At 46.7% G+C, this 25,639-nt stretch overlaps 1 protein-coding gene across 1 annotated transcript in view; it reads left to right on the top strand.

The window, feature by feature from the left end:
- LOC115036041 (nesprin-2-like) overlaps nucleotides 1-25,639 on the top strand; it is a 92,343-nt gene that overhangs the window by 8,137 nt on the left and 58,567 nt on the right. The window contains exons 3-55 of the mRNA XM_029494143.1: nucleotides 525-586; nucleotides 2,331-2,426; nucleotides 2,508-2,585; nucleotides 2,856-2,948; nucleotides 3,142-3,344; nucleotides 3,562-3,761; nucleotides 4,303-4,403; nucleotides 4,709-4,798; nucleotides 6,163-6,276; nucleotides 6,351-6,488; nucleotides 6,701-6,865; nucleotides 7,028-7,140; nucleotides 7,247-7,415; nucleotides 7,840-7,936; nucleotides 8,075-8,274; nucleotides 8,469-8,633; nucleotides 8,722-8,862; nucleotides 8,956-9,057; nucleotides 9,141-9,320; nucleotides 9,403-9,561; nucleotides 9,676-13,359; nucleotides 13,528-13,662; nucleotides 13,843-13,942; nucleotides 14,466-14,736; nucleotides 14,898-14,967; nucleotides 15,099-15,199; nucleotides 15,286-15,406; nucleotides 15,548-15,838; nucleotides 16,086-16,681; nucleotides 16,876-17,031; nucleotides 17,209-17,359; nucleotides 17,542-17,700; nucleotides 17,807-17,974; nucleotides 18,056-18,157; nucleotides 18,314-18,514; nucleotides 18,716-18,923; nucleotides 19,046-19,158; nucleotides 19,265-19,467; nucleotides 19,554-19,661; nucleotides 19,992-20,268; nucleotides 20,491-20,820; nucleotides 20,936-21,265; nucleotides 21,380-21,679; nucleotides 21,801-22,028; nucleotides 22,139-22,255; nucleotides 22,410-22,736; nucleotides 22,858-23,202; nucleotides 23,278-23,456; nucleotides 23,625-23,841; nucleotides 24,018-24,116; nucleotides 24,366-24,530; nucleotides 24,836-25,183; nucleotides 25,331-25,467. Of these exons, the coding sequence (XP_029350003.1) occupies nucleotides 525-586; nucleotides 2,331-2,426; nucleotides 2,508-2,585; nucleotides 2,856-2,948; nucleotides 3,142-3,344; nucleotides 3,562-3,761; nucleotides 4,303-4,403; nucleotides 4,709-4,798; nucleotides 6,163-6,276; nucleotides 6,351-6,488; nucleotides 6,701-6,865; nucleotides 7,028-7,140; nucleotides 7,247-7,415; nucleotides 7,840-7,936; nucleotides 8,075-8,274; nucleotides 8,469-8,633; nucleotides 8,722-8,862; nucleotides 8,956-9,057; nucleotides 9,141-9,320; nucleotides 9,403-9,561; nucleotides 9,676-13,359; nucleotides 13,528-13,662; nucleotides 13,843-13,942; nucleotides 14,466-14,736; nucleotides 14,898-14,967; nucleotides 15,099-15,199; nucleotides 15,286-15,406; nucleotides 15,548-15,838; nucleotides 16,086-16,681; nucleotides 16,876-17,031; nucleotides 17,209-17,359; nucleotides 17,542-17,700; nucleotides 17,807-17,974; nucleotides 18,056-18,157; nucleotides 18,314-18,514; nucleotides 18,716-18,923; nucleotides 19,046-19,158; nucleotides 19,265-19,467; nucleotides 19,554-19,661; nucleotides 19,992-20,268; nucleotides 20,491-20,820; nucleotides 20,936-21,265; nucleotides 21,380-21,679; nucleotides 21,801-22,028; nucleotides 22,139-22,255; nucleotides 22,410-22,736; nucleotides 22,858-23,202; nucleotides 23,278-23,456; nucleotides 23,625-23,841; nucleotides 24,018-24,116; nucleotides 24,366-24,530; nucleotides 24,836-25,183; nucleotides 25,331-25,467 (13,003 nt within the window). The remainder of the gene's footprint in view (nucleotides 1-524; nucleotides 587-2,330; nucleotides 2,427-2,507; nucleotides 2,586-2,855; nucleotides 2,949-3,141; nucleotides 3,345-3,561; nucleotides 3,762-4,302; nucleotides 4,404-4,708; nucleotides 4,799-6,162; nucleotides 6,277-6,350; nucleotides 6,489-6,700; nucleotides 6,866-7,027; nucleotides 7,141-7,246; nucleotides 7,416-7,839; nucleotides 7,937-8,074; nucleotides 8,275-8,468; nucleotides 8,634-8,721; nucleotides 8,863-8,955; nucleotides 9,058-9,140; nucleotides 9,321-9,402; nucleotides 9,562-9,675; nucleotides 13,360-13,527; nucleotides 13,663-13,842; nucleotides 13,943-14,465; nucleotides 14,737-14,897; nucleotides 14,968-15,098; nucleotides 15,200-15,285; nucleotides 15,407-15,547; nucleotides 15,839-16,085; nucleotides 16,682-16,875; nucleotides 17,032-17,208; nucleotides 17,360-17,541; nucleotides 17,701-17,806; nucleotides 17,975-18,055; nucleotides 18,158-18,313; nucleotides 18,515-18,715; nucleotides 18,924-19,045; nucleotides 19,159-19,264; nucleotides 19,468-19,553; nucleotides 19,662-19,991; nucleotides 20,269-20,490; nucleotides 20,821-20,935; nucleotides 21,266-21,379; nucleotides 21,680-21,800; nucleotides 22,029-22,138; nucleotides 22,256-22,409; nucleotides 22,737-22,857; nucleotides 23,203-23,277; nucleotides 23,457-23,624; nucleotides 23,842-24,017; nucleotides 24,117-24,365; nucleotides 24,531-24,835; nucleotides 25,184-25,330; nucleotides 25,468-25,639) is intronic.

The raw sequence follows: 25,639 nt of genomic DNA, 5'->3' as shown, positions 1-25,639 counted from the left end.
ATGCTCGGCTTATTTCACAGAAGGTGTGCAAACTCTTTGTCTTCCAATTGTTTCGATCAATTACAGTTGAAAGCTGGTAACAACCAAGTAAACATAGTTTTATAGAACATTTATACGACAAAGCTCACAGTGCGAAAATTAAATAAAAATACAACAAAAGCAAAGTAAAACACACAAAATACACAAGGTGTAAAAGTACAAAATGCCCCCACCGCAGCCTGTTACAGCCCATCACAGGCTTTTACATATAATCTGTGCAGATGCAGGAGAACTAACTCTGTGAGAAAGCTTAAGTGTGTTTCTGAAAAATTCCCCTTTTATGTTAAGGTAGAGAAATACATTTTTTTTTTTTCAGGAAACTGCTTTGACCTCCATGCAGTCTCTCTCTGCACTCTGCAGCTGCACCCAACAAATACCTCATGTATTGTGTTACACATGAACTACCTGTGTGATTTACTGCTTGCTGCATGTGCGATCACATGAGTTAAACTTCTTCATGTTCTGTGTCTCCTCCTCATCTACAGTGGAGCAGGAACAGATTCAGAAGAGAACCTTCACCAACTGGGTCAACGCTCAGCTTTCAAAGGTGAGCCCTGTCTGCGAACTCTGACCTCTCTACAGAAACTTTCCTGTTTCTGATATCTGCCTGAGAAAAGGACACCAACCAGTGGACTGTCTCCAGCCTCTTAACAATCTAAACAATGATTACTCTTCTGATTAAACATATTACACACAAAAATGTCAGTAATAAGCTCAACCCTTACTGTATTGTTGTCGTCATCTGAACTCTACACACATCCCGTCCTGCCTCAAAGATCTGTAACATATATAATGAGTCTTGTGATTGTAATTAACGCAGTTAGCCTGCAAAGTACAGAAAGAAGAACACCTGAAGGCTGGAGGTTCGGCGGTAAAGCAAAAATGACAGCCGTGACATTTAAAAAATATCTCAAATGTCACAGCTGTTTGTCCGTAGGCTCCGAATCCCCTTCAGGAAGAACCGAGGCTCATTTAATTCATTCATTCCGTGATTCATTTAAGGTATTTTCCATTCTCAAAGAGGAGCTGATGCAGCTGGTGAGCAGGAACATGTGAGGGCATGATCTGGTGATCTGCACCCACATTTAATATCTAAAGCTCCGGTGAGACGACGGTTCATTGAACATCACATACTGTAACCTGCTCACCTGTTTTTGATGTGTTTTTACAACCTTTAATTCCATTCAATTTTTTGGGATAAAGATAAGGAAGAGATTATTAGGAAAGGGTGGACAGAAAAAAGAAACAAACATGTGGCCTTAACCAAAAAATATGGATTAGCTAACCTTTTATATCAACTGAATTAGTAAGAGCGAAGCATTTCCTTTTGAAAACCAGCTGTCAATATTAAATTCTTCTTTAAGGCCTCGTGGATTCACCGAAAACCAAAATAAATGGGATGGGATTTGTGATGTTTCTCGGGAGTGTTATCAAATCGGCGTTCGCTGTCACCAGCTTGTGTTTAAGAGTCAGCGAAATGGCAGCGTGGTGGAGGACAGTGGTGTTGGTGCTGGAGAACGGTGTACTTTAAATATAGCACACAGACAGACAGCGACAGACGGACTCCATCCTCCGACTCCAGTACGGCACACAGTGGAGGTGATTGTTAATCCTGTAGTGGTGTTGTTCACATTAGAGCTCTAAATTTATCGTAGGAAAACAAACAAAGCCTTCAGCAGAAAAGTGATTCTTCTCTTCAGTAATTTATCGGATGTGTGATGGAAGGAGATGGTTTTTCTTTCAATTGTTGATGTTAATAAAGCTCACGAGTTAAAGATGCATATTAATTATGAAGCAAAAATAAAACAGTTGATCGCTGATTTATTCAGTTTGAGAAGACAAAAACTTCAGATTTTTAGTTTCATTTTATTATAAGTCTCTGTGAGATACAAATGCTGATTAATGGCCAAGTAAAATTTAAAAAGTCCACATTACAGTTCTCATGTCCAAACTAAAATCAAGCCTTGTTTTGAGCCTGACGGCCTCATCCTTCAGAGCTGAACTGGGTGCTTTTGATTGGATGCCTTGAGGAGAACATATTTTAGGCCAAGCCTCATAAACATGATCAATTCCAAAGTTGACCCCAACTGACTTTTATTAGACTTCTCTAACACTGTTAAAAATGTCATGATTTTTGAGAAAGGTCTTCCCCGGAATGGTAAGGGAATTCTTCAAACATGGTGATTATTATTTAGCTCACCTACAGATTAACTTAGATTTATTGATATCCGTTTTGTAGCTTTGTAGTTTTCAAAGCTGCAGATTAAAATGTAATGTGTGTTTTGTAACAGCGGAGGCCACCATGTATGATCGTGGATCTGTTCAACGACTTCCGCGATGGCTCCAAACTGTTGGACCTGCTGGAGGTGATGAGCGGCCAGCACATCGTAAGTCCTGTTTCTGCTCTGTTCCTGGCAGCTGACGCTTTGAATTCCCAAACCGACTTACTTCCTGTTTGTGATCTGTAGAGCCGGGAGAGAGGCAGAGGAATGTTTCAGCACAGGAGCAACATCGAGAAGGCCCTCTCCTTTCTGAAAAAGAAATCGGTAAACGACACACACGAAAAGGGAAACTCTGTGACGGTCAGCAGTAGAAGTCGAGAAATGTCACACCACCGATATATTAAAAGGTCACAATACTAAATTGCTGCACCACCTTGTTGGGTACAAGCCAAATATTTGGCCTGTGAATCATCTGGTTACTGACTGCAACTGCATGTTAGAGAGTTAGCAACGAGAGTACAGTGAATAATGAGAGTGTTCATTATGTTTCAATCAAGATTTGTGAAAAGAAATGATTTCCTGTTTACTCCCCAGATCAAACTAGTAAACATCAACATTCCCGACATCATTGATGGCAGACCGTCCATCATCCTGGGCCTCATATGGACAATCATTCTGCAGTATCATGTGAGTCCAATGCATTTTTTTCTGCCACTTAAAAAGCTCATATCAAAGTCAGAAAAAGAGTTGTGCCCACATGAGCCTTTGTTTTAGTGTTGAGGAGTCCAAACCTTCAAACTCAACATTTGTTTTTGTCCAACAAAAATTTTTTTTACTTTAATTATCTTTTGTTGACTGTGTGTTTCGGGGGTCTTCTCAGATTGAGGAGTTGGCCAGCGGTCTGTCGTTCGACTCTCGTCAGTCCTCCATGGAGTCTTTGGCCAGTCTGGACTCACGCTCCACCTTGTCGAGCCGCTCAGCCAGCAGCAGTCCGGTTCCCCCCAGAGGCTCGCCCCTGCACAGCCACTTCAGGGTGTCTGCCAAGAAGGCCCTGCTGCTCTGGGTCCGGGAGCAATGCCACAAGTATGACCTCGTTCAACCAAACAGCATTAATGAGCAGAAGTGCATTTAAAGGCGTCAGACTTATGTAGGAATACATTCATAGACCATCTTGGTAAATGGAGACCGCAGGCTGCTGTTTTAAATTCAGTTCTGAAGCAGGTGCTTTTAAAGAACTTCCGTTTCATGTATTTCATTCTTGCTGTGCTTGCTTTGATCCAGTTGTTCTTGTTTCCCTCAGAGCTGGCTGTTCAATAAATGTGAAGGACTTCAAATCGAGCTGGAGAAGCGGAGTGGTCTTTCTGGCCATCCTGTACGCTCTGAGGCCGGACCTGGTGGATCTGTCTAAAGCCAGAACCAGAAGCAACAAGCAGAACCTGGAGGAGGCGTTCTGTGTCGCAGAGAGGGAGCTGAGGATCCCCAGACTGCTGGAGCCGGACGGTGAGTGACCTGACTGTGGCCAGACAGCTCGCTTCAGCTACAGTGAGGGATTAAATTAAGTTCATCAAGATTCTGCTGAGGCAGTAACATTTAGAAAACACAACACAAACTTTTGTCATGATTTATCAGGCAGCCTCTACAGTTCTCCACTGTTTTCCTTCCCTTTACGTCTTCTGTTCCTCCCATTTTTGTCTTTGTCGTACTTCTGTGGCAGTAGATGAGATGCCATGTTGTGTATGCTCTAAGTCAGCCTGAGGGCCAGTGACATGATGATCAGACGGTCTGCTGACTCACTTGTTGCTTATTGAATATAAAACCCTCTCTTGTTTTGCTTTGCTGTGCTTGTTAGTTTGTCAGCAGACTTTTAATCAGCCGGATGCTTTAAAACTAGAGAGGATGCTTTTTAAAGCCAGATGATTTAAAATAACAACAACAACAAAGAGCATCACCTCTGAACTCCACATTCAGGAGCTTACTCATGTTTTAGTCTAACCCTCTGACTGTAAGGGGCTAATCATGGAGGATTGTGATGTGGATGCAGATGTGGACGTTCGGGACCCTGATGAGAAGTCCATCATGACGTACGTGGCTCAGTTCCTGCAGTACTCCAGAGACCTGCCAGTGCAAGAGGAAGAAATGCAGGTCTGTGTCAAAAAGGTTTTCATGTCACTGTTTTCAGCTGTCAGTAAAAATGCTCTGGTTACATGTAAAAGTTCAGCATGAAGAGCACTCCTACACCTGGTCATTAATGTTCTGTAGATTTAAACCAGAAGAAGTTAGAAATGTATTGTTAATGGACTCCCCCAAGCTGGTCATACCTTGTATTCAAGTCATATTGAATTAGTTTATCTATCAGTGTCCTCTGCCCTTCAGCTAACATTATCTGCTGTCTTCACTGTGCTCTTTCCTTTCCTTCCTTCCTTCCTTCCTTGGCGTTATCCTCCTAGCCACAGTTCCTGACTCCTCCTAAAAGTCCTTCTCCCATCAACCTGCCTGTTCACTACACTCCTGCTATTTCTGCTTCACCTCTGCGACAGGTAGACGACGCCATGACGACCCAAACTGCTCCGTTTCTCACCTGTCAGCCACCTCCGTCTGCTCTTATTACCCAGCAATGGATTCAGTCACGTTAGATTAGAACAATAATCTAAGAAGCATAGGGACTAAAAACCATTCAAAGCTAAAAAAGAAAGCAAATAAATTAATTATTTTAAGCCCAATAAACAAAAACAAGTCAGTTGATACTCTTAAGTTTCCACAGAAAACGGTAAAATGTATTCCTTCATTTGGAAAACAAACCCCAACAGCTTCTTCACACGTCACTCTTTCAGTGTTTAGAAACCTTCTGGCTTGTTAATCTGTAATCGTCAGTGCCACGGCGAAAATCAACAGCAACATTGGCAGCACCTGTAAAATAACTTCAGGTTTTATTTCTCATGATAATATTGGAGGAGAGTTGTTTTTTGTGGCAGCGTGAGAGCTACTTCAAGTTTAAAAACTCAGTTGCTTAAAGCCAACATTACCTTCAAATCACATGGTGGGTCAGAGCAGGACTGATCATGCTGAATTAAACTAGTTTGCCCTGTTCTCCGGGAAGAAATCCAAAACCACAGTGAGGGTGTGTTTTTCCGCCTCCCATGAGACGAATAGAGTGCTCGTGTGGTGACAGCTACGAAATCCTGCTGGCTGTGCCTGTCGCAGAACTCATGACTGATCAGCGACAGTGGACAAAACAGCTGTCAGCTCGAGTTTCTCACAGAATATCAGCACGTTCACGTCGCTGTAGCTGCTTTCTGTGTTGTTATTTTCCCTCTGAGCTCTGCTCTTCACTCTTCCACACAGGAAGCACCAACTCTGCAAAATGAAGAGTTTGGGAAACATATAAAAATGAATCTAAAATACTGGAATGCACCAAAATAATAATAATTAAAAAACGTTCACACTGCTCTGCACTAAATTTTTCTATTTCATACCGAACACGCTGCTGTTGTACATGTTCTTGTGAGTAAAAACACAAACTTGATTTTGATACTCAATCTGAGTCATTTTAGCACATCAGCTGCTGTTCTGCTCATGAAGTATACCGTGATTCGCTCGTTTGTTTGCATAAATCCAGCAGGATGAAATTGATATTTCAGGAGTAGAATGGATTTTGTTCTCACGTAAGATATAAATCAGTAAACAAGCAACCCTGTCTAGATTTGTATGCAAAAGGTTCAGTGTCAGTCTAGTTTGTCTTAATAGTGATGGATGATAATATATGGTTGTTTTTTTTTTAAACTGCACAGCTAATGACTAATGCTGACAGACATGCATTTAATATTGTGCAATAAAAAAAATAATCCTGAGATAGTTTGAACTGTCTTAACTCAATAACTGTATTTATTTTCCTCCTCGTCAGGCAACACCTGACCGCAAGGCACAGGAGGTGACGTGCTGGCTGGTCCAGGCCTATGAAGAGCTCCTGGAGGGCTGGGACTCCACAGAGGGAGAGAGCTACTCAGAGAGATACCATGTAGGTTTAAGTGTGGTTTGAGTTGACCCCACAAGAGTGGCACTGAATGTTTTTCTCGATTTTCCATCCTTCAGGTATTTCAGACCTTTCTCGTATCCTTCAATGAGCAACGGCGGCCCATCATGCCTTTGCTGACGGCGATGAGACGAACCCTGAAACTGAGCGAAGAGCAGCGAGCCCTCAGAGAGGCATGGGACGCCCTCAGTGAAAAGGTCTGCTCCCTCGAGTCTCCGGTCCCCTCAGCTGCACCTCCTTCTCATTACAGTGAATATAAAAGCACAATATGAGTCACCAACGTCTAATCCTGGTGGCTGAATTTCTATTACATTATTTACATCATCTTTGAAACCACACAGACGTACATCATCTGCACGCTTTCACCTGACAGACATCTTAACTGAAATCTGCCTTCATCCCCTTGTAGCTGCGTGAATACAAAATTGAGTTAGATAAGAGCCTTCCAGCCCCCCTGGACAAGGTGACCCACTGGCTGCTGAGAGCAGAGGGGGCTTTGGCCGACGAGGAGGGTGACCCACAGGACCATGGCCGAGCTGCTGACGAAGCCAGAGAGAAACAGGAGCTGCTCAAAGTGAATATTTACATAATTTCAGCCTTAAATTATAAGACTTAAAGAAGTGAAACAAACACAGCTCCTCAGGCAGGGTTTTTCATTTAGAGGATGAACAAACCTTCTCTGTGACTTAGACCTTCACCAACACGTATGAATGAGCTCACATGCATGTTCCTGCAGGCGTGCCTGGAGGAGATGCCGCAGCAGCTAAAGACCTTCCAGTCTTTCCAGAATCAAGATGAGTATGGAAACTGTATGGTTCCTGCTGACAAGATGGAGGAGCTAAAGAGGAGGTGAGGACTGTGTGTTCATGTTTGAAATCCGCACATTCAGTGCAGAAATCGATTTGATGACTTTTCTGAACTGAGGTGCTGAGGTTTTTGCTGATGTCTTCACCAGGTTCACTGGTGTGAGAGTGACTGCTAAGTACCACGGGATCAAGCTGGAGTACCGGGAGCACCGCCACACAGTTCTGGAGCTGTTGGGGCAGATCAGGACCAAGCTGCGTGTCTGGAAGAGGCCTTACATTTCTCCAGAGGCTGTTAGGGTGTTGCTGCAGGAATGGCATGTGAGTAGCCCTCAGTTCAGACTTGGCATCTTCAAGGCATTCTTGAAGGAAATGGCATGTTAGCGCTTTATACGTTTTATGAGCTGAACCGCAGTTCAGATCCCGATCAGGGCCATCCCCTGACTTTTGATGTAGGCCCACGGAACTCACAATGAGATACCTCAAAGTCTGATCAAAAACCAGTCAGCAGTGTAGCTTCATGCATTTTTTGGTGTGTTTGTGTACTAATAGATCTTTTTTGTGGTGGTGTTCTACTGCTAATGCAACAATCAGAAATAAGATGTTATCCGTAAGTGGGAGTGGGACTGTCACATCCTTTAAAAAGGATATTTGTGGTAACAACATCTGATCTTCTCACTGGGGCTTCTCTGTTCAAGGCTATAATGGCTGTGGAGATAAAATCTTTTCATTTCTTTTTACACAGGAGCTTGTAAACACGCAGGAACTGCCTTCTTTGTTGGAAGCAGCTCTAATTAAGTTGAAGAGGATTTCTGAGAAATATTCAAGCAAGTCTGCCCTTGGTATGTTGGCTCAATCTTTCATCTGTAACCAAACTCAACCCGTTAGGTTTTTATCCAGACTACACTTGGCTGAGTGTGCTTCATGGATTCATTTTTCAGTTAACTGTGCATGTGGCTGGCGTTTGTCTGATTCCTCAGCTGCAGACTATCACCACGTCAGTCAGCAAGTGAAGCAACTGGAGGAAGACACCGCTGCAGTTTTGGAGGAGCTGTCCACATCCAAGAGCACCATGGGACGGGTCCTGTCTGCCTGGGACTCCTACGGAGACCTCCTCAGCTCCCTGCAGGCTTGGCTGGAGCAGGGCTCTGCAACATTCAGTCCTGGACACAGACCAGAGGTAGTGTAGATACAGCAGAGAGAGAGAGGAAGAGATATGAACACTTGAAGTACTTTGTAAAAGTGAAAAAATAAAACAAACCAGCAGCCAGATTATTTCTTATAGAGATGCATCCAAGAAATTGATTAAACAGCCTATGCTTGATAAAACACTATAAAAAACGCTTCATTGTTAATCCTCTCGTGTCTTTTTAGGTGTCGTCTGAAGCTGTAGCTGAGTGGAGTTCCCGACATGCTCACCTGAACGAGGTGGGTAACTTCCTGATCGAGTCCACAGACCCCCAGACCAGCAGGAGCCTGACAGAGGAGCTGCGCCGGCTCAACCTGCGCTGGGCTGAGCTCATCAAAAGACACACATTTGTAAGTTACACAACCAGTACTCATGACTAATGAGTCAAATGAACTAGGTTGTGTTGTGAGTAAATGGCTTTTACTGAACATCTTTCAGGACATTGTGCCAGAGCCCGGTGCGGAGGTCCAGGCCAGACCGCAGGACCCCCAGGCTCTGATCCGAGAAGCCACTCTGATCCTCAAAGAGCCTCTGGAGGTGACAGCAGGCCCTTTGCGTACCTACAGAAAAAGAATACAGGTAAGAATAATGGAGCAGTAAGCCATTCATGGTTCATTTTATACTCTGTTATGATTATGAGCTGAATGGCTCACACGCGTTCTCCTCCTTCAGTTCATAATGAGGAAGTTAAAAGAGGTGGATCTGGATGCACTGTCTCCCTCCGCAGAATGTCCAGCAGAGCAGATACAGAAACTGAAGCTCGCTATGCCCGAAGTATGAAAGATTTCCTCTCTTCCAGCTCCTGGATATGCTGCAAGTACATTTAGCTCACATGTTCTCTACCATCATGCCACCAGGTGATGCAGACTCTGTCCGAAGCTGAACAGGTGTGTGCAGAGGTGCAGCACAGTGTGTCGGGTCTGGATAGTCGCCTGGCTGAACTCCTGCATTGGGAGTCGGAGGCCCGGGAGCTTTACCAGCTGCTGAGAGCCACAGAGAGACAAAAGCAACAGTGGGGCCAGGACCCACGAGCCAGGGTAAGACGTTCCACAGATCAGAGAGGGAGGCTGCAAATCGGAGGAAACACTGTTGGTCTTTCAACAACATTTATTCCCGCAGGTCCTGATTTCTCGTGGTCTGCAGTTGGAGGGCCAGGTGGTGACGGAGGAGCAGGACCTGCAGGTGATGGTGATGACCAATCAGAAGAGCTCTCCCATTCAGTACCTCCACGCCTCTGCTATACAGGACCGAGTGCGAGCGGCCGTCGCTCAGTCCCAGGCCGGTTTACCTCACCTCATTGAGCTTTCTCCCAAGATAAACATCCCAGAGAATATCTACAATGTAATATAATTACAATGTCAGCTTCTTTAATGTGAGTAATTTCAATTCCAGGAGGTTGTTGGCATGCTGAGCAGCCTGGGAGCCAGAAGAGACAGAAGTCCTCCAGAAGGTTCCCCTCCATCAAAAGTTCTTATTCAGGCTAAAGAACAGCTCCAACATCTGGCAGACACCAGGCTGCCAATACAGCAGACGGAGACAAAGGTAGTCTGCCATCAGTATCGTGAAACCTTCGTCCCAAAGATCGTCATCCAGGAATACAGAGAGGAGAAGATGACTTCACCTCCAATGCCATATACCTACGCACAGGCTGTGATTCAGACCAGGACAATGTCACCACCAGAAGTCCAAACTCAAACCTGGTCAGAGACCGCTGAACAGCAACAGCTACCGCTACTGCAGCAAGAACAACTTCACAGACAAAAGGAAATAGAGTTACAGCAGCCGCCGCATGAAGTGCAACCAGAGCCGATGCCATTAGAACCACAACAACAGCAGCAGGAGCAGGAACAAGTGGAACAGCAGCATATACACATGCATCAGTACCAGGTCCAGCAGCAGGTGCTAACTCACACGCAGGTTGAAACACAAGTCAGAAAGATGCCAAAGTCTCTCGAGCAGAGCTCACATCAGCAGCCAGCTATGACGAAACCAGCTTCAGGTTCAAGTGAGCTTCAAAGCAAAAAGGCTCGGGCCATGAAAAACCGCCCCTGGCTTCAGAAACCAGTCCCAGGAGACTTTAGAACTCCCACTCCATCTTCAGAATCCGTTTCTGCTCAGGACTCGGCTCAGGCTACACAGACTCAGCCAAAGTCGGACAGAGAAATGCCAAAAGTCCAGGTCGTTCCTCAGAAAAAGGGAACACCGAAGGTCACGACTCAGCCACAGAAGAAACCCAAAGGCACACAAAAGCAAACACAACCTCAAAATCTGGATCAACAAGAACAACATGTAAATCAGCAACAACAGCAAAAAGAGCACAAACAACTACTGCAGCTGGAAGAACTGAAAAGGCAACAAGAACAGTCGATGCAGCCGGTTGTAACACAGACACAACCAGATTCTGATACCAAAACAAAGTCCCAAACCTTTGCTGTGGAACAACCTCAACTACATTCTGAGGCAAAGCTCAAATCTGTGGTTCAGTCTACATCTCAAACAGTCGTCCACCTACAGTCACCAGTTTTGCCCCCCACTACCACCACAGTCCACCAGCAGCCACTGAAGACAAAGACCACGGCCACGTCGCAAACTGCAGCAAGCCACGGTCAGTCTCGGACACAAGTCCTTCCACAGCTCCATGGTCCCTTGCTCCCATCTCAGGGTCAGCCTCAGTCCCAAACACGTGTCCCAGCTGGACCTCAGCTCGGTATTCAACCGCAGAGTCAGCTCCAGGGTCTAGACCATGATCCAGCTGTAGTTCATGTGCAGATGTGGGCTCAAGTCAGACCCTCTTCCCCATTTCAAGCTCCACCTCAGCCTCCCATGGAGTCCCACGTTCAGCTTCGGAGTCATCCGCAGCGTTGGGCCCCTGTCAGGCCCCCCTCCCCTAAGCCTCCAACACAGGCTCAACCTGCTCAGCCAATCACTGGACCTCAAGCCCATCCTCCACCAAAAACTCATCTTCAAACTCAAATTCAGTCAGTGGCCCACATCCAGACCTATTCTGACTCGGTGGCCCAGGTCCAAACTCATCCTCAACCAACGGTCCACCCTCAAACTCATCCTCAAACTCAAATTCAGACAGCGGTCCAGGTCCAAACCTATTCTGAGCCGGTGGCTCAGGTTCAAGTCCATCCTCAGCCAAAGGCTCATCCTCACACCCATGTCCAGTCAGTGGTCCGTACCGAGTCCATGGGCCAGCCTCCAACGCACATTCAGCCAATGGCCTGGCCAAGTCAGAACCAACCTTTGACCAGACATCCAACCCCAGCTCAGCCTGTGGTCCAGGCTCAGGGTCAGTATTCCACACATTCACAGGCACTAATGCACCAACCAGGCCATTTTCTGGGTTGGACTGAAGTCAGAAGCCCATCCCTGATGACTCCCCAGCATCCTCAGGCTACAGGACAAACTCAGCTATATCCCCAGGGTTACTCTCAGGCTCGGCCTCCGTCCCAACCGTGGACACCTAAATCACAAGAAAGACAACATCAAGTGTTTTCCCAGCAGAGACATCCCCTTCCTCAGCCATACCATCAACACATGGATCAAGCAGCACAGTCTCCAGCCCATCCCGCAGTTCAGGGTCTACCACAGTGGACTCAAACCGGGCCCCAGCAAGGCCTTCAGATAGGAGCAGCTGGGTATTCTCACAGCAGGCCAGCATACACTCATCCTCAAATACAGCCACAAGCCCAACCATGGGCTCAAACACAACCACAAATGATGCCCATGACACAGCAGTCTCAGGTAAGAGCTTATAATGTTCATATCCAGACTCAACAAGGCCACACACAGCAGCAGACTGGTGTTCATGGGCCGTCACAACTCCAGCCCCAGCACCAGTCTCAGCCATATCCACAGTTCTCCCATTCCCCTCAAACTCAGCATCAGCCTCAGTTTCCACCTCTCCAACCACAACCGCCACATCAAACACGTCCCCAGCTGCAAACACACATCCAGACACAGCCGTCAGTGCAAGCAAGGCCTCAGCTCAGTCTTCAGAGCCAGGAGCTCCCTCATCCCAAACATCAGGCCCAGCCCCAACCACAGCTGAAAGTTCACCCTCCAGCTGCATTACCTTCACAGCCCAAACTTCAGCCCCAACCAGCAACGCAACCAGAGGTACAATCATCAGCTCAAATCAAGGTGCAGTCACCAACCCAACCTAGAACTGGATCACTGCTACAGCCTGCAGCTGAGCCCCAGTTGGCGCCACAACCAAAGGTGCAGTCACCAACCCAACCTAGAACTGGATCACTGCTACAGCCTGCAGCTGAGCCCCAGTTGGCGCCACAACCAAAGGTGCAGTCACCAACCCAACCTAGAACTGGATCACTGCTACAGCCTGCAGCTGAGCCCCAGTTGGCGCCACAACCAAAGGTGCAGTCACCAACCCAACCTAGAACTGGATCACTGCTACAGCCTGCAGCTGAGCCCCAGTTGGCGCCACAACCAAAGGTGCAGTCACCAACCCAACCTAGAACTGGATCACTGCTACAGCCTGCAGCTGAGCCCCAGTTGGTGCCACAACCAAAGGTGCAGTCACCAACCAAACCCAAAGCCGGATCACCTCCACAGTCCAAACCACAGGCACAACCTGAACCTCAGTCACCAACTCAAACTAAGGTCCTGCTGCCAAGCCAAGTCACGTCCCTATCTCTGCCACCACCCACATCTCAGTCACAAGCGCCACCGCAGCCCCAACTTCAGGCTCAGTCACAGTCGCTACCCGAGGCCACGACCGCTGCGCATTCCACAGCTCAGTCCCCCCCGCAGGCCAGACCACAGCTCCAACCACCTCCACAGTCCAAAACACAGCAGCCCCAAACCATTCTCCTCTCTCAGGTCAATGTGCTGCCTCAGTCCCAGACGGAGTCACCAGATCTCTGCATCACACCTCCAGCTCTGGCTCAGGCGCCTCCCCAGGCCTACACAGAGGCCTACACCAAGGCCCAGGCTTTGGCCAGGAACGGCTTTGAGGAGGCCAAGCACTGCCTGCAGGAGCACATCCTGGAAGCCATCAACGTCTTCAAAGACAAACATATATCACCTGAACACGTATCAGTCAAAGAGGTAAACCTATTTACTGATATTCCCATCTGTTAGTGTGTTTTAATCAGCAAATGTCATTCGGTTACACATGACTGTACTGTATACACAGAAGTTTTTTCGGGTAAAAACTTGATGCTTTCACGCTGAAGTCTCTCACTGAAACTGTAACTGTAATACTTCTCCCCTCAGGAGACTCTGAAGACTTTGGACCCAGAGCTGCTGGAGGAGTTTCTGAGAGCAGCTAAGGGCATGGAGGCCTTCTGCACCCCCTCAGAGCTCAGAGACATGGAGTTTTTCACCCAGTCTGTCAGGACTCAGTGGGAGGTAGGAGAGAAACCCAGTGTGAGAGTTGTCCTTTAATGTCACGGATGCACAAACAATCTCATTTACTCGCGTTGTTTCATTAATACTAACAACAAATAATGGATTTATATTATAAACCATCAATCTGATGCTGTGCTCCAACATGTCATGTAGTTTAAAAAACTACTGTTCTGTTTCCAGGCTGTGAGAGCTGAGATCGCAGGCTATTTGCAACAATTGCAGTTTGAAGTAACAAGGACAGACTTTAACACAGCTGCCCTGCAGTGTGAGACACACTTGAGTTCCCGTTTAGAAAAACAAATTCAGGTAGCTCAATTACTACATTACTCAGTTACTCTAAGCTCTTGGCCGGTGTGCTTCAATGGACGGGTGTTCTCCCAGCTTTCTAACGTTTGCTTTCTCCCCCTTCTTCTTTACGCGTCTCAGGGAGAGACTGGGTAACTAATTTCTTTTTGCTCTTTAAGAGAATGCTGTTTTGTTGGGGTGAAGTGAGTTTTGATGAAAATCTTAGACAAAAACAGCATTCTTTTTTTCTGTTGGGTTTTGCTTGTTTATATATTAAAAAATGTCATTTTTTAGAAATAGGGTGATAATGAGTGATGGGACGTACATGTGTATTTCTATTAATCTAAAAAGAACAAAAAGCTAAACTTTGGGGTGGCTGTGCCTCAGGAGGTAGAGCGGGCCGTCAACTAATGGAGAACTTCTGTGGCTGTCCCATCGCTGAATGAATGTGTGTGAATGGGTGAATGTGGCTTCCTTTCTAAAGTGCCTGGGTGATCAATGAGACGCCAGTCTCTGAGTTAGACCAGGATTTAGTTTTTCCTGCTCATGCACTTATTACCTTCCTCACTGTTTTCACTCTGTCAACATTAACCAGGCTTGCTTCTCAGTGGATGGCAGCTTTGCCCAGGCAGGGCAGCACCTCCAGGCCTTGAAAGAGTTGTGTGACACCCTGAGTCCAGAGGATGCTCACCGCCTGGCCCAGACTCAGCTGAGGGAGTGTGAGAAAAGACTGGCTGCCATCCAGCACCAGTTCAGTGGAGACCAGGATGCACAGCTCCCTGAGTCCAGGTGGGATATGAGAGTGAAAAGCAGACTCCCAAACATCAGATGATTAGAGTTTAAGACTTTTTTATTTCAGTTAGTTTCACTTTCTCTTTCTCCAGATTCATTCTCTCCTGCAGTGGTTAAGAAAACTAACAGGAAGTGTATCTTAATTTCTTTTTTGACAGGATTCCTGTTGCCTTCAGTGAAGATCTGACCACCCAGAAGGAGAATAACAAACCCCAAGTCTTGGCTGAGGTTTGATCAGCTATGCTCTGTTGATTGAATTCATTCATTTACACCTTTAAGCTGATGACCATATTTTACAGCCAGTCACTGAGCAGCACTAAAGGTTTAACTACAAGTAATGCGCTGTTGCTCTTTTTCAGGTGTCTCAGGTGACAGTGAGGACTGTTGGTGTGGAGAGGAGGGAGGTTGAAAAGCAGCCGTCTGTGGAGGAGGAAGTCACCAAGAAAGAGGCTTCAGAAAGGTACACCGTTTATTCTTTGATAAATTTTCTCTGTAAAACTGTCATATTCAGATATTCAGAATGTGTTTTAACTTAAAAACCTCCAGATATGAGAATTGTAAGAGGACTCTGCAAGCCCAACTGTCCAAAAACGAACAGAGCATCAAGGACAGTCCCTCAGACTCTGTCTCCCTGAAGGGCCTGCATACGAGATTGCAGGAAATACAGGTACAGTAAAAGTCTGTTTCTGTTAGAAACATAGAATAAATATACTGAACTAAATGTCAGAACATATTTTCTTCTGTATTAAATTTACTTCACAAACAAAAGCCCCATCACAAGCCAGTAATAAAGTTTTTTTCCTCCCAGTTCTTGAGGCAGGAGACTGAGTCTCTGTGGTCTGAGTATGGAAACCTGTGCTCCCAGCTGAGTGGAAACGCTGGTCTGGTACAGGAGAAGTCGGAGCTCCAGGAGCAGTGGCGCAGCCAACAGTTCAACCTTCAGAGGAGAGGCAGCTCGCTGGGTGCTGCCCTCAGACAGATCGACTCCACTGAGAACCACATGGTGGACTTCACCGACCGTCTGGACCGTTATCTGAGACAGCCCAAAGACATCACTGCCTTCACTCTGTCCAATACCAACATCCTGAAAGATATTAAGGTCTTCTGTCAGCAATTTAGATCTTTCATTGGCTTTAAACTTAGTCTCACAAAAATGTAATCTCAACATTGTTAACTGTGTCTTTGATATTTACTTTATTTATTAGTTTGTTGCACTACAGCCATTTAACTGTACTGGTCATCAGATTGAATTTGAGCAAAATTGATTCTAATTCAAAGCCTGAAAGTGTTTTTGGTCTGAATGCATCAGCATTAACTAAAGTGTTCATTGTGTCCTTCTGCCACAGGAGCTGGATGACAACATCCAGAGTGAGCTGGACCAGCTGTCCCGTTTGCACCCTGAATCCAGTGATCTGGACCCCAGAGACTGCTTCCCTCTGTCCCGCGAGGTCGAAACCCACAAAACCAGCTTAGATCAGCTCCGACAGCAGGTCCGCAAGAGTGAAGCTGCCGCCCGCGCCCTCGACCGGTTCCTCATGTCGCTGCGCACCTTGGATGACGACATCTCTGGCGTCCAAGGTGCCCCCTGCAGTGACGCCGTAGTACTGCAGGACTGTCGGTCCAAACTGGCTCTGATCAGGCAGAGCATCGACAGTCTGAAAGAGAAGGCACCTCAGCTGGATCTGCTCCTGCAAGGAGCCAGGCTGACGGTTACCAGGCACGGTGTCCCAGCCTCCTGCCTGGATATGGTGACGGCCCTGCTGAAAAGGCAGGAGGAGGCTGACAGCGGGCTGGCCAGCCAGCAGCAGGAGCTCAAGAAGGAGACCCAGAGTAAATCTCTGGGCCTGAGGAAGAGGGCGCTGCTGGGGGAGCTGAGGAAGCTGCAGGATGTGATTGAAATGCAAGGCCTGAAGGAGCCCACCACTCCTGCTGTGCAGCACAGGTGCGCTCTTGCTTCATTTCTGTGGATTTCTTTAAATGTGTTTTTGATGACATCCTTTTTCATCCATTCCACATAGTGTGAACTGGCTGCAGTGTTAACTAGGCTTGGAATAGTGCATGGAAATACAAGATGTGGAAGGAGCGTGATACTTGGATTGATTTCCTGACATAAGTTCTGACGTCGTCTCCTTCCAGGCTTCGTGCTCTGACTGATTTGGAGGGTCAGCTGCAGGCCCAGCATGCAGAGCTCCTAAACATCTCTGAACTTCAAGAGAAGCAGGGAGGAGGAGACCACCTCCTGCAGGAGTTGGAGACTCAGTGGAGTGAGATTCAGAAAGGTTTTTCTGACAGGTGAGCTATAACTGTCTCCTCTGCACACTTTGTTAACGTGAAATAAGAGCAAGATACTGCTCTTACAATTATTTATAGATGCTCCGGTGTTTGTTTGGATAAGAGCAGCATGTGTGAGTGCCCAACAGAGGACGACCCTCTACCGTAACCCTTTCTGTTGTTGCCTTCCTCTTGCAGGAAGAAGCAGTGTAGCTTCCTGTTGGAGAATCTGAAGAAGTTTCAGAGCTGCCAGAGTCACCTGAGCAACACCATGCAGAGAGCAGAGCAGACGATCAGTGATCGGGCTTCTTACATGGGCAAAGACAACCTGCAGAAAAGTATAAACAAAGTGAGTTCACAGAAAAGGAGAACCTGGAGTTTACTCTACGGGGGCATTTCATTGTCTAACACAAATCCTCATGCCATCTTTAATTCTTGTTCAGATACACAGTAAGTGCAAACAACCAGTAGATGGGAGCCATGTGCTAAAATGCTGCTGAACTGCATGTTAAAATATGTGTGTCTGTCCAGGTCTGTGACATTAAGGAGGAGCTTGGTGGCCTCGGGGAGCATATGGAAGAGATGAGAGGTGCTTGCAGACAGCTGCAGTCCCAACTGAAGAAGTTCCCAGACTGCAGTGAGTCTCCTTTTGAGGCAGAGGCTGACACTCTGATGGACAACTGGCTGGACGTAAGCATCTGAGATTACAGCAAATCGTGCTTCAGGAGCAGCTCTCTCCCTGTAAGACGTGTTGGACTTTAAAAGTCCAAAACTTTTTTCCCTGGCTGTCCTGCAGGTGACTGAGAAAACAGATGCGTACGTGGACAACCTTAAGGTGGGGCTGGAGCTGTGGGAGAAGCAGCTGATGCTGGGCGGAGAGGTGGACAGCTGGGCAGGAGCCAAACTCGCCCTGTTTGCAGAGAGCCACCCCTTCAGCAACGAGCAGCAAGTGCTCGCTATGAGGGTAAAGTTCCTAAAGACGTTAAACTCTGTCCTCATTTTCAGGAGGCCTTTACAGCAACTAATTTCATGATTGGCTCTGCAGGATGACATCAATGCTCAGGAGGAGAACATTGAGCATTTCCATAAGAAGTCTCTTGAGATCCAGGAAATGCTGCAGAGTCAAGAGGCTCCACTGGAGCTGCAGGTGTGTTGAAACATCAGCAGGTGCTTTTGTGTGTGTGTGTTTTATTAAGTGCTGCTGTGGTTGATAAAACTCATCACTCCTGAACATGAATGAAAATTTACTCTTAATTTGGTTTACCGTCCTCCTTTCTTCTCTGCTCTGCACGGAATCTTCCAGGTGATGGAAACTCAGCTGAGGAAGAGGATGGAGCAGGTGAAGGAGCTGTTTACCGACTGCACAGACGTCTTTCAAGAGCTGATAGCGGTGAAGAAGCACCTAGCAGAGAAGACAGAGGAGTGTCAGTCAGCTGTAGAGAACATCCAATGTTCTCTCAGTAAGGTTGATGCCTCAGGACCAAACGTCGAGGCCCAGATCCAGGTACAGCTGTTTTATCACTGTCATAGTAAAGCAATCAGGACAATGCACTTTAAAATATAATTAAGTAAATTTCAGGTTCTTATCGTTGGCAAGAAATGGGAAAAGTCTTAAAATGGTTTTGCGCTTATAGAGCAAACCTTATTACTGTATATCGGTCACACATCAGGTAGTTCATTATTTATCTTCATCTCTCTCTGCTAGGATTTGTGTGATGATCTTGAGAGCCAGGAGGAACACGCTGAGTCTGTGTTGAAGGAGGTGGGTTTGGTGTCCAGCATGGCCAGTCCTCAAGTGATGGAGGCTCTCGCTCTGGACTGCAGCAGGCTGAGAGAGGCCATCTCCCGCACCAAAGACATGATCCACCTGAAGAGAGAGGAGAGGGACCAGGGCCTTCTCAAAGTGGTCAAAGGTTTGTGTTTGTTTCAGAGCAGTATTATCCCTAAAACACTTGAATTTGTTTAAATTAGCGATTTCCCTTTGGAGAATTCTTTATTTTATTCATTTGATGTGTTCTTTCCAATTTGTCCTCAGATGAAATTCAGTCATTCGAGGGATGGTTCCAGGACTTGCAGATGTCTGTCAATGAGTGTTTTGAGAATCCAGAGAACAGAACCGATGTGGAATCATCTCAGCAAAGACTCACTGTGAGTGGATTAATGAGTAGAGAGAGAGACCATCAGGGCCCTGTTACATATACTGAACGCCTTCATGATGAAAGGTTCCTCATCGTTTCTCTCTTGTGTCCATCAGGCTTTCTTAAAGTCCAGAGATGAGGAGAGACGACTAGAGCAGCTGAAGGCTCAGGTGGAGAGAGGCAGCCAGCAGATCCCTCCTCAGCAGCTCTCTGACTTCACCGACTGGCTGAAGGAGCAGCAGAAGGAGGTGGGGACGTTCAGAACCCACTGCCACAACAGGCTGAAACAAATGGATTCTCTCCTCTCTGACTTAAACTGGTGAATACTTCCATTCCTCCCTCAATGGCACCCAGTTATTACAAAATAAGAAATGGGCAGTGAAACTAAATCATTTTGTTTTCTAGTCTAGAAAAGCAGTATGACAGCTTTCGTGAGTGGCTGCAGCGCAAAGAGAAAGAATCTGTAGTGTCCGACAAAGTCAAACTTCTCCTCAAAGACCTTCAGGATGAGAGGTAACATCATTCATTAAACCGTGTAGTAAATACAATTTATTGTACTGTGGACACTAAAAGCAATTATAAAAGCGTTTCATGAACTTTGAACTTTTCTAAAGTACATTAGTCACATTAGTCAGCTCTTTATTGTGCAGAATGAAAAGTAATAGATCCAAACTGGTGATTCAGTTTTTCATTATAATTGCGATATTGATTTAGTCCAAGCTGTCGTCCTCCAGAGTAAAGAAGGTACATGGATACTTTATGTGAAGGCAGATGATCACTGTGTAACTTCACAGGATATTCAGATTGATTATTTACCTTTTTGTTTCTCTTTCCGTGCGACAGTGGCAGAGCTGACAGCCTCAGTGAGCTGTTGGCATCAATACGCAGACAAGGTGTCAGAGCTGAAAACGTCCTGAAAGACAGCGATAATCTGATACAGCGCTACCGAAACCTGGAGGCCAGGCTGCAGAAACAGGCTGAGGCCCAGAGCGCCCTGGAGGAGCAGTACGACAGGTTTAACACCCAGGCCGGGAGCACCAGGGCCTGGATCAGAGACCTTCAGCAAGCCCTCACCTCCCAGAGCGACATCCAGGCTGAGGAGCTGAAGTGCAAAGCACAGGTCAGCGGAAAGAGATTAAAGCTGGTCTCTTTTATGATGATGATAAGCATTTAATGTTACAGAGCAGAAAAGTCAGAAGGACAACTGACAAATACTAAAATTTACCAAATACTAAAAATTTTTAAATTGGGAGCAAACAATGACTTAGTTGAGAGGGCACATACTAAACATACATTTTTCTTCTCTAAAAGTTTTCAATGTTTCTCCAACTTGTGTCGCCAGAGTATTCTGAGCTGCAGATCTGAGGGGGACTCAAAGATGAACGACCTGGTAAGACAAAGCCAGACTCTGTGTGAACACGAGGACCTGGGAGAGAGCAGGAAACAAGAAATCCAGGAGTCTGTCAGAGGAATGGAGGAGCAGTGGAGGACAGCCCTGCAGACAGCTGAGGAGACTCTAAACAATTTGGAAACACGTGCTCTGATAGACAAGGACCTGCTTTCTTTCCAAACCGATAGTGAGAAGACCAAGGCCTGGATCAGAGACCTGGAAGACTTCATGCAGTCCGTTGGTCGTCACATGCAAGCAGATGAAAAGCTACAGATTGCGCAAGTGAGTTCAAGACTGTGTGAGGACCTTTTGTGGTGTTTTATACTTTCAAGAACGGCTTGTTTTTGAAGCTAAAAAGGGATTGTGGTCACTTAAAAGGATTATTTGTTGTTTCCAGGCTGCACTGAACTCCAAACCTGAGGGGGATTCTAAGCTCCATCATCTGAGACAACAGTGTCACAGTCTGTGTGACAACCAGCACTTGGACAAGAGCAGGAGAGGAGATGTCCAGGACACAGTGAAACAACGAGAGGAGCAGTGGAGCAGAGTCTTAAAAGCTGCTGAGGAGGCTCTCAGTAAGGCGGAGGCTGAAGCTGCCTCTGAGAGCAACTTTAATAGTTTCAAAAGCCAAACTGAAAGCACCCAAACCTGGATCAGAGAGCAGAAGCAGAAGCTGCTGTCCCTCAGTATCCAAATGCAGTCTGAAGAACGGTTACAGATTATACAGGTAAGTTTGGTTTGACATGAAAACATCAGCCTGTTGTGTTTATATTATCAGATTGTGTTATGTAATGTCTGCAACTTCTGACCTCTAAGGCCACTTCTGTGTGTTCACCTTCAGGCTGCGTTAAGTGCCCGATCCGAGGGCGAGTCCAAGATGCTCGACCTGAAGCAGCAAGGTGAGAGTCTGTGTGAGCAGCTGGACGAGAGCAGGAGGCCGGAGGTCCAGCTGCTGGTTCAGGACACCGAGCAGCAGTGGACGACAGTCCTGCAGGCCACCAGACAGGCAGAGCTCCGAAGTCTTTCAGATGACTTCGACATTCAGAGTAAAAGCACTCAGTCCTGGATCAGAGAGAGACAGCAGAAGCTGCAGGCTGTGGGGAGTCACACACCACCTGAGGGGAGAAGCCAGACAGTCCAGGTTTGTTTGAGCAGCTTATATTTTGTATTGAAATAAAAACAAAATGGTGCTGTTTCCTGTCTGACAGCTTGTTTTCTGTTGCCAGTTCTTCTTGATAATGTGTGGTTTTTGATCTCTGTAGACTATTTTGAGCTCCAGACCTGAAGGTGACTGTCAGGTGAACAACCTGAGGAGGCGAGGCCAGAGTCTGTGTGACCATAAAGACGTAGACGAGGGCAGGAGAGTGTATGTCCAGCAGACTGTCAGAGACACGGAGGAGCAGTGGAGGACCGTCCTGCAGGCTGCTCAACAGATCAAAGCTGCTGCAGAAGCTCAGATCGCTCAAGACACTGAGAGGAGAATGATGGAGGTGAGAGACGAGGCAGTTTTCCAGCACCACAAAGGAACTAACCCTAACCCAGTGCGCCCACATCGATAAACACGAGACAACCACACCACCGTTTGTGTTTTTCTTTCCAGCTCAGAGAATTTGACACCAGTCACCAGGATGCTGTGCGTTGGTTTGTCGACCTCCAACAGCGACTGAGCTCCCTGGGCAGCCAAACCAACGCTGAGGACAGACTTCACCAAGCACAGGTGAGCTGAGACAAACAACATCACTTCACTGGAGATGGAGGCTTCACGAGACAGATCATTTTCTCAGGAGCTAGTGGGGACCAAAAAATAGATCACATCCCAACCAAACAATAATGATGTGGATTTCATTACTGTGTGAATCATTTGTCTCCAGGACATTATGAGCTCCAAGCCTGAAGGAGACTCCAGGCTCCAGGAACTGAAGAGACGATGCCAGAGTCTGTGTGGTCAGGAAATTGAAAAGCACAAAAAGCAAGAGCTTGAACAAACATTAAGAGACACTGAAGACCGGTGGGCTAAAATCCTGCAGGATGCTAAGCAGTCCCTGGAGAAGGCTGAGAAACAGTGTGCTCTGGAGGACCAGCTGAGGAACTACGAAGCCCTCAGAGGAAACACCAGAGTCTGGCTGGAAGAGAAGCAGCAGAGTCTTGTTTCTCTGGATGTTCAGCAAGACCCAGAAAAGAGAATAAACATTGCCCAGGTCTGTGTGATGTAATACAACTCATTATTTACCAGACAGGAGTGGTAGTCACACCATGTATCATCCATATTTAATTTTTTCTCTCCGTTGGTTTATGGTGCGCTTTCTCACTTCTTCTCAGACAATCCTGAGCTCCAAGCCGGAAGGAGACTCCAAACTGACAGAGCTGAGGAGACAGAGCCAGAGCCTGTCTGACCAGGAGGACGTGGAGGAGAACACCAGACAGGAGGCCCAGCAGACAGTGAAAGACTCGGAGGAGCAATGGAGGACAGTCCTGCAGACTGCTGAGGATACGCTGAAGAAAGCTGAGGTCCAATACTCGCTCTCCAGAGAGTTGGAGGCCTTCAGGAGCCAAGCAGGGGGCACTAAAACCTGGGTGAAAGAACTGGGGGAACAGGCTGAGTCCAGGGGGAGAGGGACTCAGGGCAGCAAGGCTGAAATACAGGACAGGCTGAACACTGCACAGGTAAAATAAACTCAAGTAAAGTGCATTTAAAATGTATGGCTGTTTTGGTTGGAACACCTATGATTGTGTCTGTAGATGGTCTTGAGCTCCAGGTCCAACGGTGAAGTTCAAGTGATGGAGCTGAAGAGTCGTGCACAGAGTCTTTGTGCACAAAAAGACCTGGGCCAGGAAATGAAACATGAGGTCCAACAGATGGTGGAAGGTATTGAGCAGCAGTGGAGGACGACCCTGCAGGCTGCTGAGGAGACTCGCAGGTACAGGAAGTGTGCTCAGATACACATCTCTTTACATCCTTTACCTTTCTCACACATTTTATCAGCCTATTGAACCCAAATCTTTTTAAATCCAATCTCACCTTCACAATCATTAAATCCTAACCAGCACGATTCTGATTCCTGAAGTTGTCTGCTGTTACTCCTTAGCGAGTTGAAGGGCGTTGTGGACCGCCTGGAGTCCTGTCAGCACAAGCATGAGAAGGCTGAGGCCCGTTTGTCTGAGCTCCAGAATCAGGCGTCCAACCTGCCTCGTGTCTTCCCCTGGCCGGGCCTGGGAGAGCGGAGGCAGGCAGTGGAGGAGGCCCAGGCCCTGCTGGAGCAGACCACAGCCCTGGCCCCCGTCCTCTCAGACCTTCACAGACAGGTAAAGTTTCAGATAAAAAACTTTATGTTCATACGTCCCTGCAGTGTCAGAAATTTCTGGATTATTACCCCCCCCCCCCTCTCTCTCTTTTTTTTTTGAAGAAATAAAGATGTGAGTATGTGATGAAAAGTAAATGATCCAAAAATAATCTGAAACTGTGCTGCACTGTCCTGCAGGCTGCAGAGCTGTTTGACATCACACAGGACCGCCACTGGACAGGCCCGTCCTGGACCGCCAAGCAGGAGTCCATTCCTGCTCTGCTGAAAGAGCTGACTGTGAGTCTGTGACAACATGCACAGTAAAAATAGAGTAGACGAGGTGGTTTTCTCCCCTGTGGAGAAAAATGAACACCATGACTTAGCTTCTGTGTTCAGTACCACCATCACTGAATACAAAATCTTTATTATGTCCTTATTTGCTTTATCTCCCCCTTCAAAATAAAAGCTGCTCCTGTCTTAAACGATAGCTGCTATCTAACCTTGTTTAACCAACGATGGGATGATTTTGCTGCTGTCTGTTTTCAGGATGCGGTGGCTAACCTGGAGCAGGGCATCCTGACGGAGAGGCAGTGCACCCAGCTGCTGGAGCAGCACGAGGCCGCTCAGGACTGGCTGAGGGAGCAGGTGAAAGGCCTGGGAGTTCCTGCAGCAGACAGACCGGGTCTGCACAGTGCCGTCAACACTCTGAAGGTCCAATAATACAACACAGACACACAACTGTTAGTTGGAAGATAATCCAATAAGAAACTTGTAACATATCAGTAGTTAGTCATAATTTAAAAGATGCAGGACTTCATGTAGTCATGGGAATTTAATTTGGAAAATCAGGCGTACTGGTTTTTGTCCTGGTTGTAGCCGTCTAGAATGCATTTAGTGGGTTAGTGCTGTTTCCTGTTCACTTCAGAGGTCCATCAGGGCCCAGACTGCTATAACTATTTGAATATTTTAGATAATACTGTTCCTTTAATTTAAAAGATGTTGATTTATGTATCCAGGCTTTGCTCCAGACAGTGGACAGAGAGCACAGAGAGATGAAGGACCTGGACTCTGCCAGGGACAATCTGCTGATCCTTTGCACCCCAGGAGGACGGGATGCTCTTACCCTGGAGGTCAGTCACCTCCACGACCTCTGTGCCACCTCGGAAAAGGAGGTGAGGGAGCGTCTGACGGCCTGTGAGGCCCGGCTGGAGGATCTGGAGCATCAGTTGTCCAAAGAGACCCAGGACCTTAAGGAGAGAACGGCAGCCCTGCAGTGGGAGCTCCGCTCTCTGGACCAGGCACTCAGTTTCAGTGAACCGCAGAACAATATTTCTCAGCTGCAGCTGCACTGGAACAGTCTTCAGGTTTTTACTCTTTTTCGATGTACTAACATTTTAATTCATTCGTCTTAAACAATAAAGACAATGAAGGATCTTTTAGCTGTCAAAGAACCTTTTAGATTCTAAAACCTGCTGAAATCCAATTCCATTTGTTCTTGTCCCTCCTGTTAGAACTGTGATAAGTCACTGAGAGATTTGGGTGTGAAACTTCAGGATCTCCACCAGGAAGTTAAGACGAGATCGTCCACCAGTGAGCTGCCGGGAGAAATTATCAGTGTGGTTGAGTGTTTATCCCAGAACCATGACAGGTATTTACATGCCTGATGAAATTTAATTACTTTTGGAGCAGAGCTGTCATGAATATAAAGGAATGCACAAAAACAGGTCGAAACACGGCTGGCACAACTTTTTGATTGATTCTTTTTTTTTTTCGCATGTGAAAATGTTTAGTAAAGCACGGACTGGATTCACTCAGTGTCA

Source organism: Echeneis naucrates, chromosome 22 (assembly GCF_900963305.1).
Source record: "Echeneis naucrates chromosome 22, fEcheNa1.1, whole genome shotgun sequence".
Classification (NCBI taxonomy): Eukaryota; Metazoa; Chordata; class Actinopteri; order Carangiformes; family Echeneidae; genus Echeneis; species Echeneis naucrates.
The sequence above is the reverse complement of the archived record's forward strand: the minus strand, read 5'-3'. Positions and strand labels throughout refer to the sequence as shown.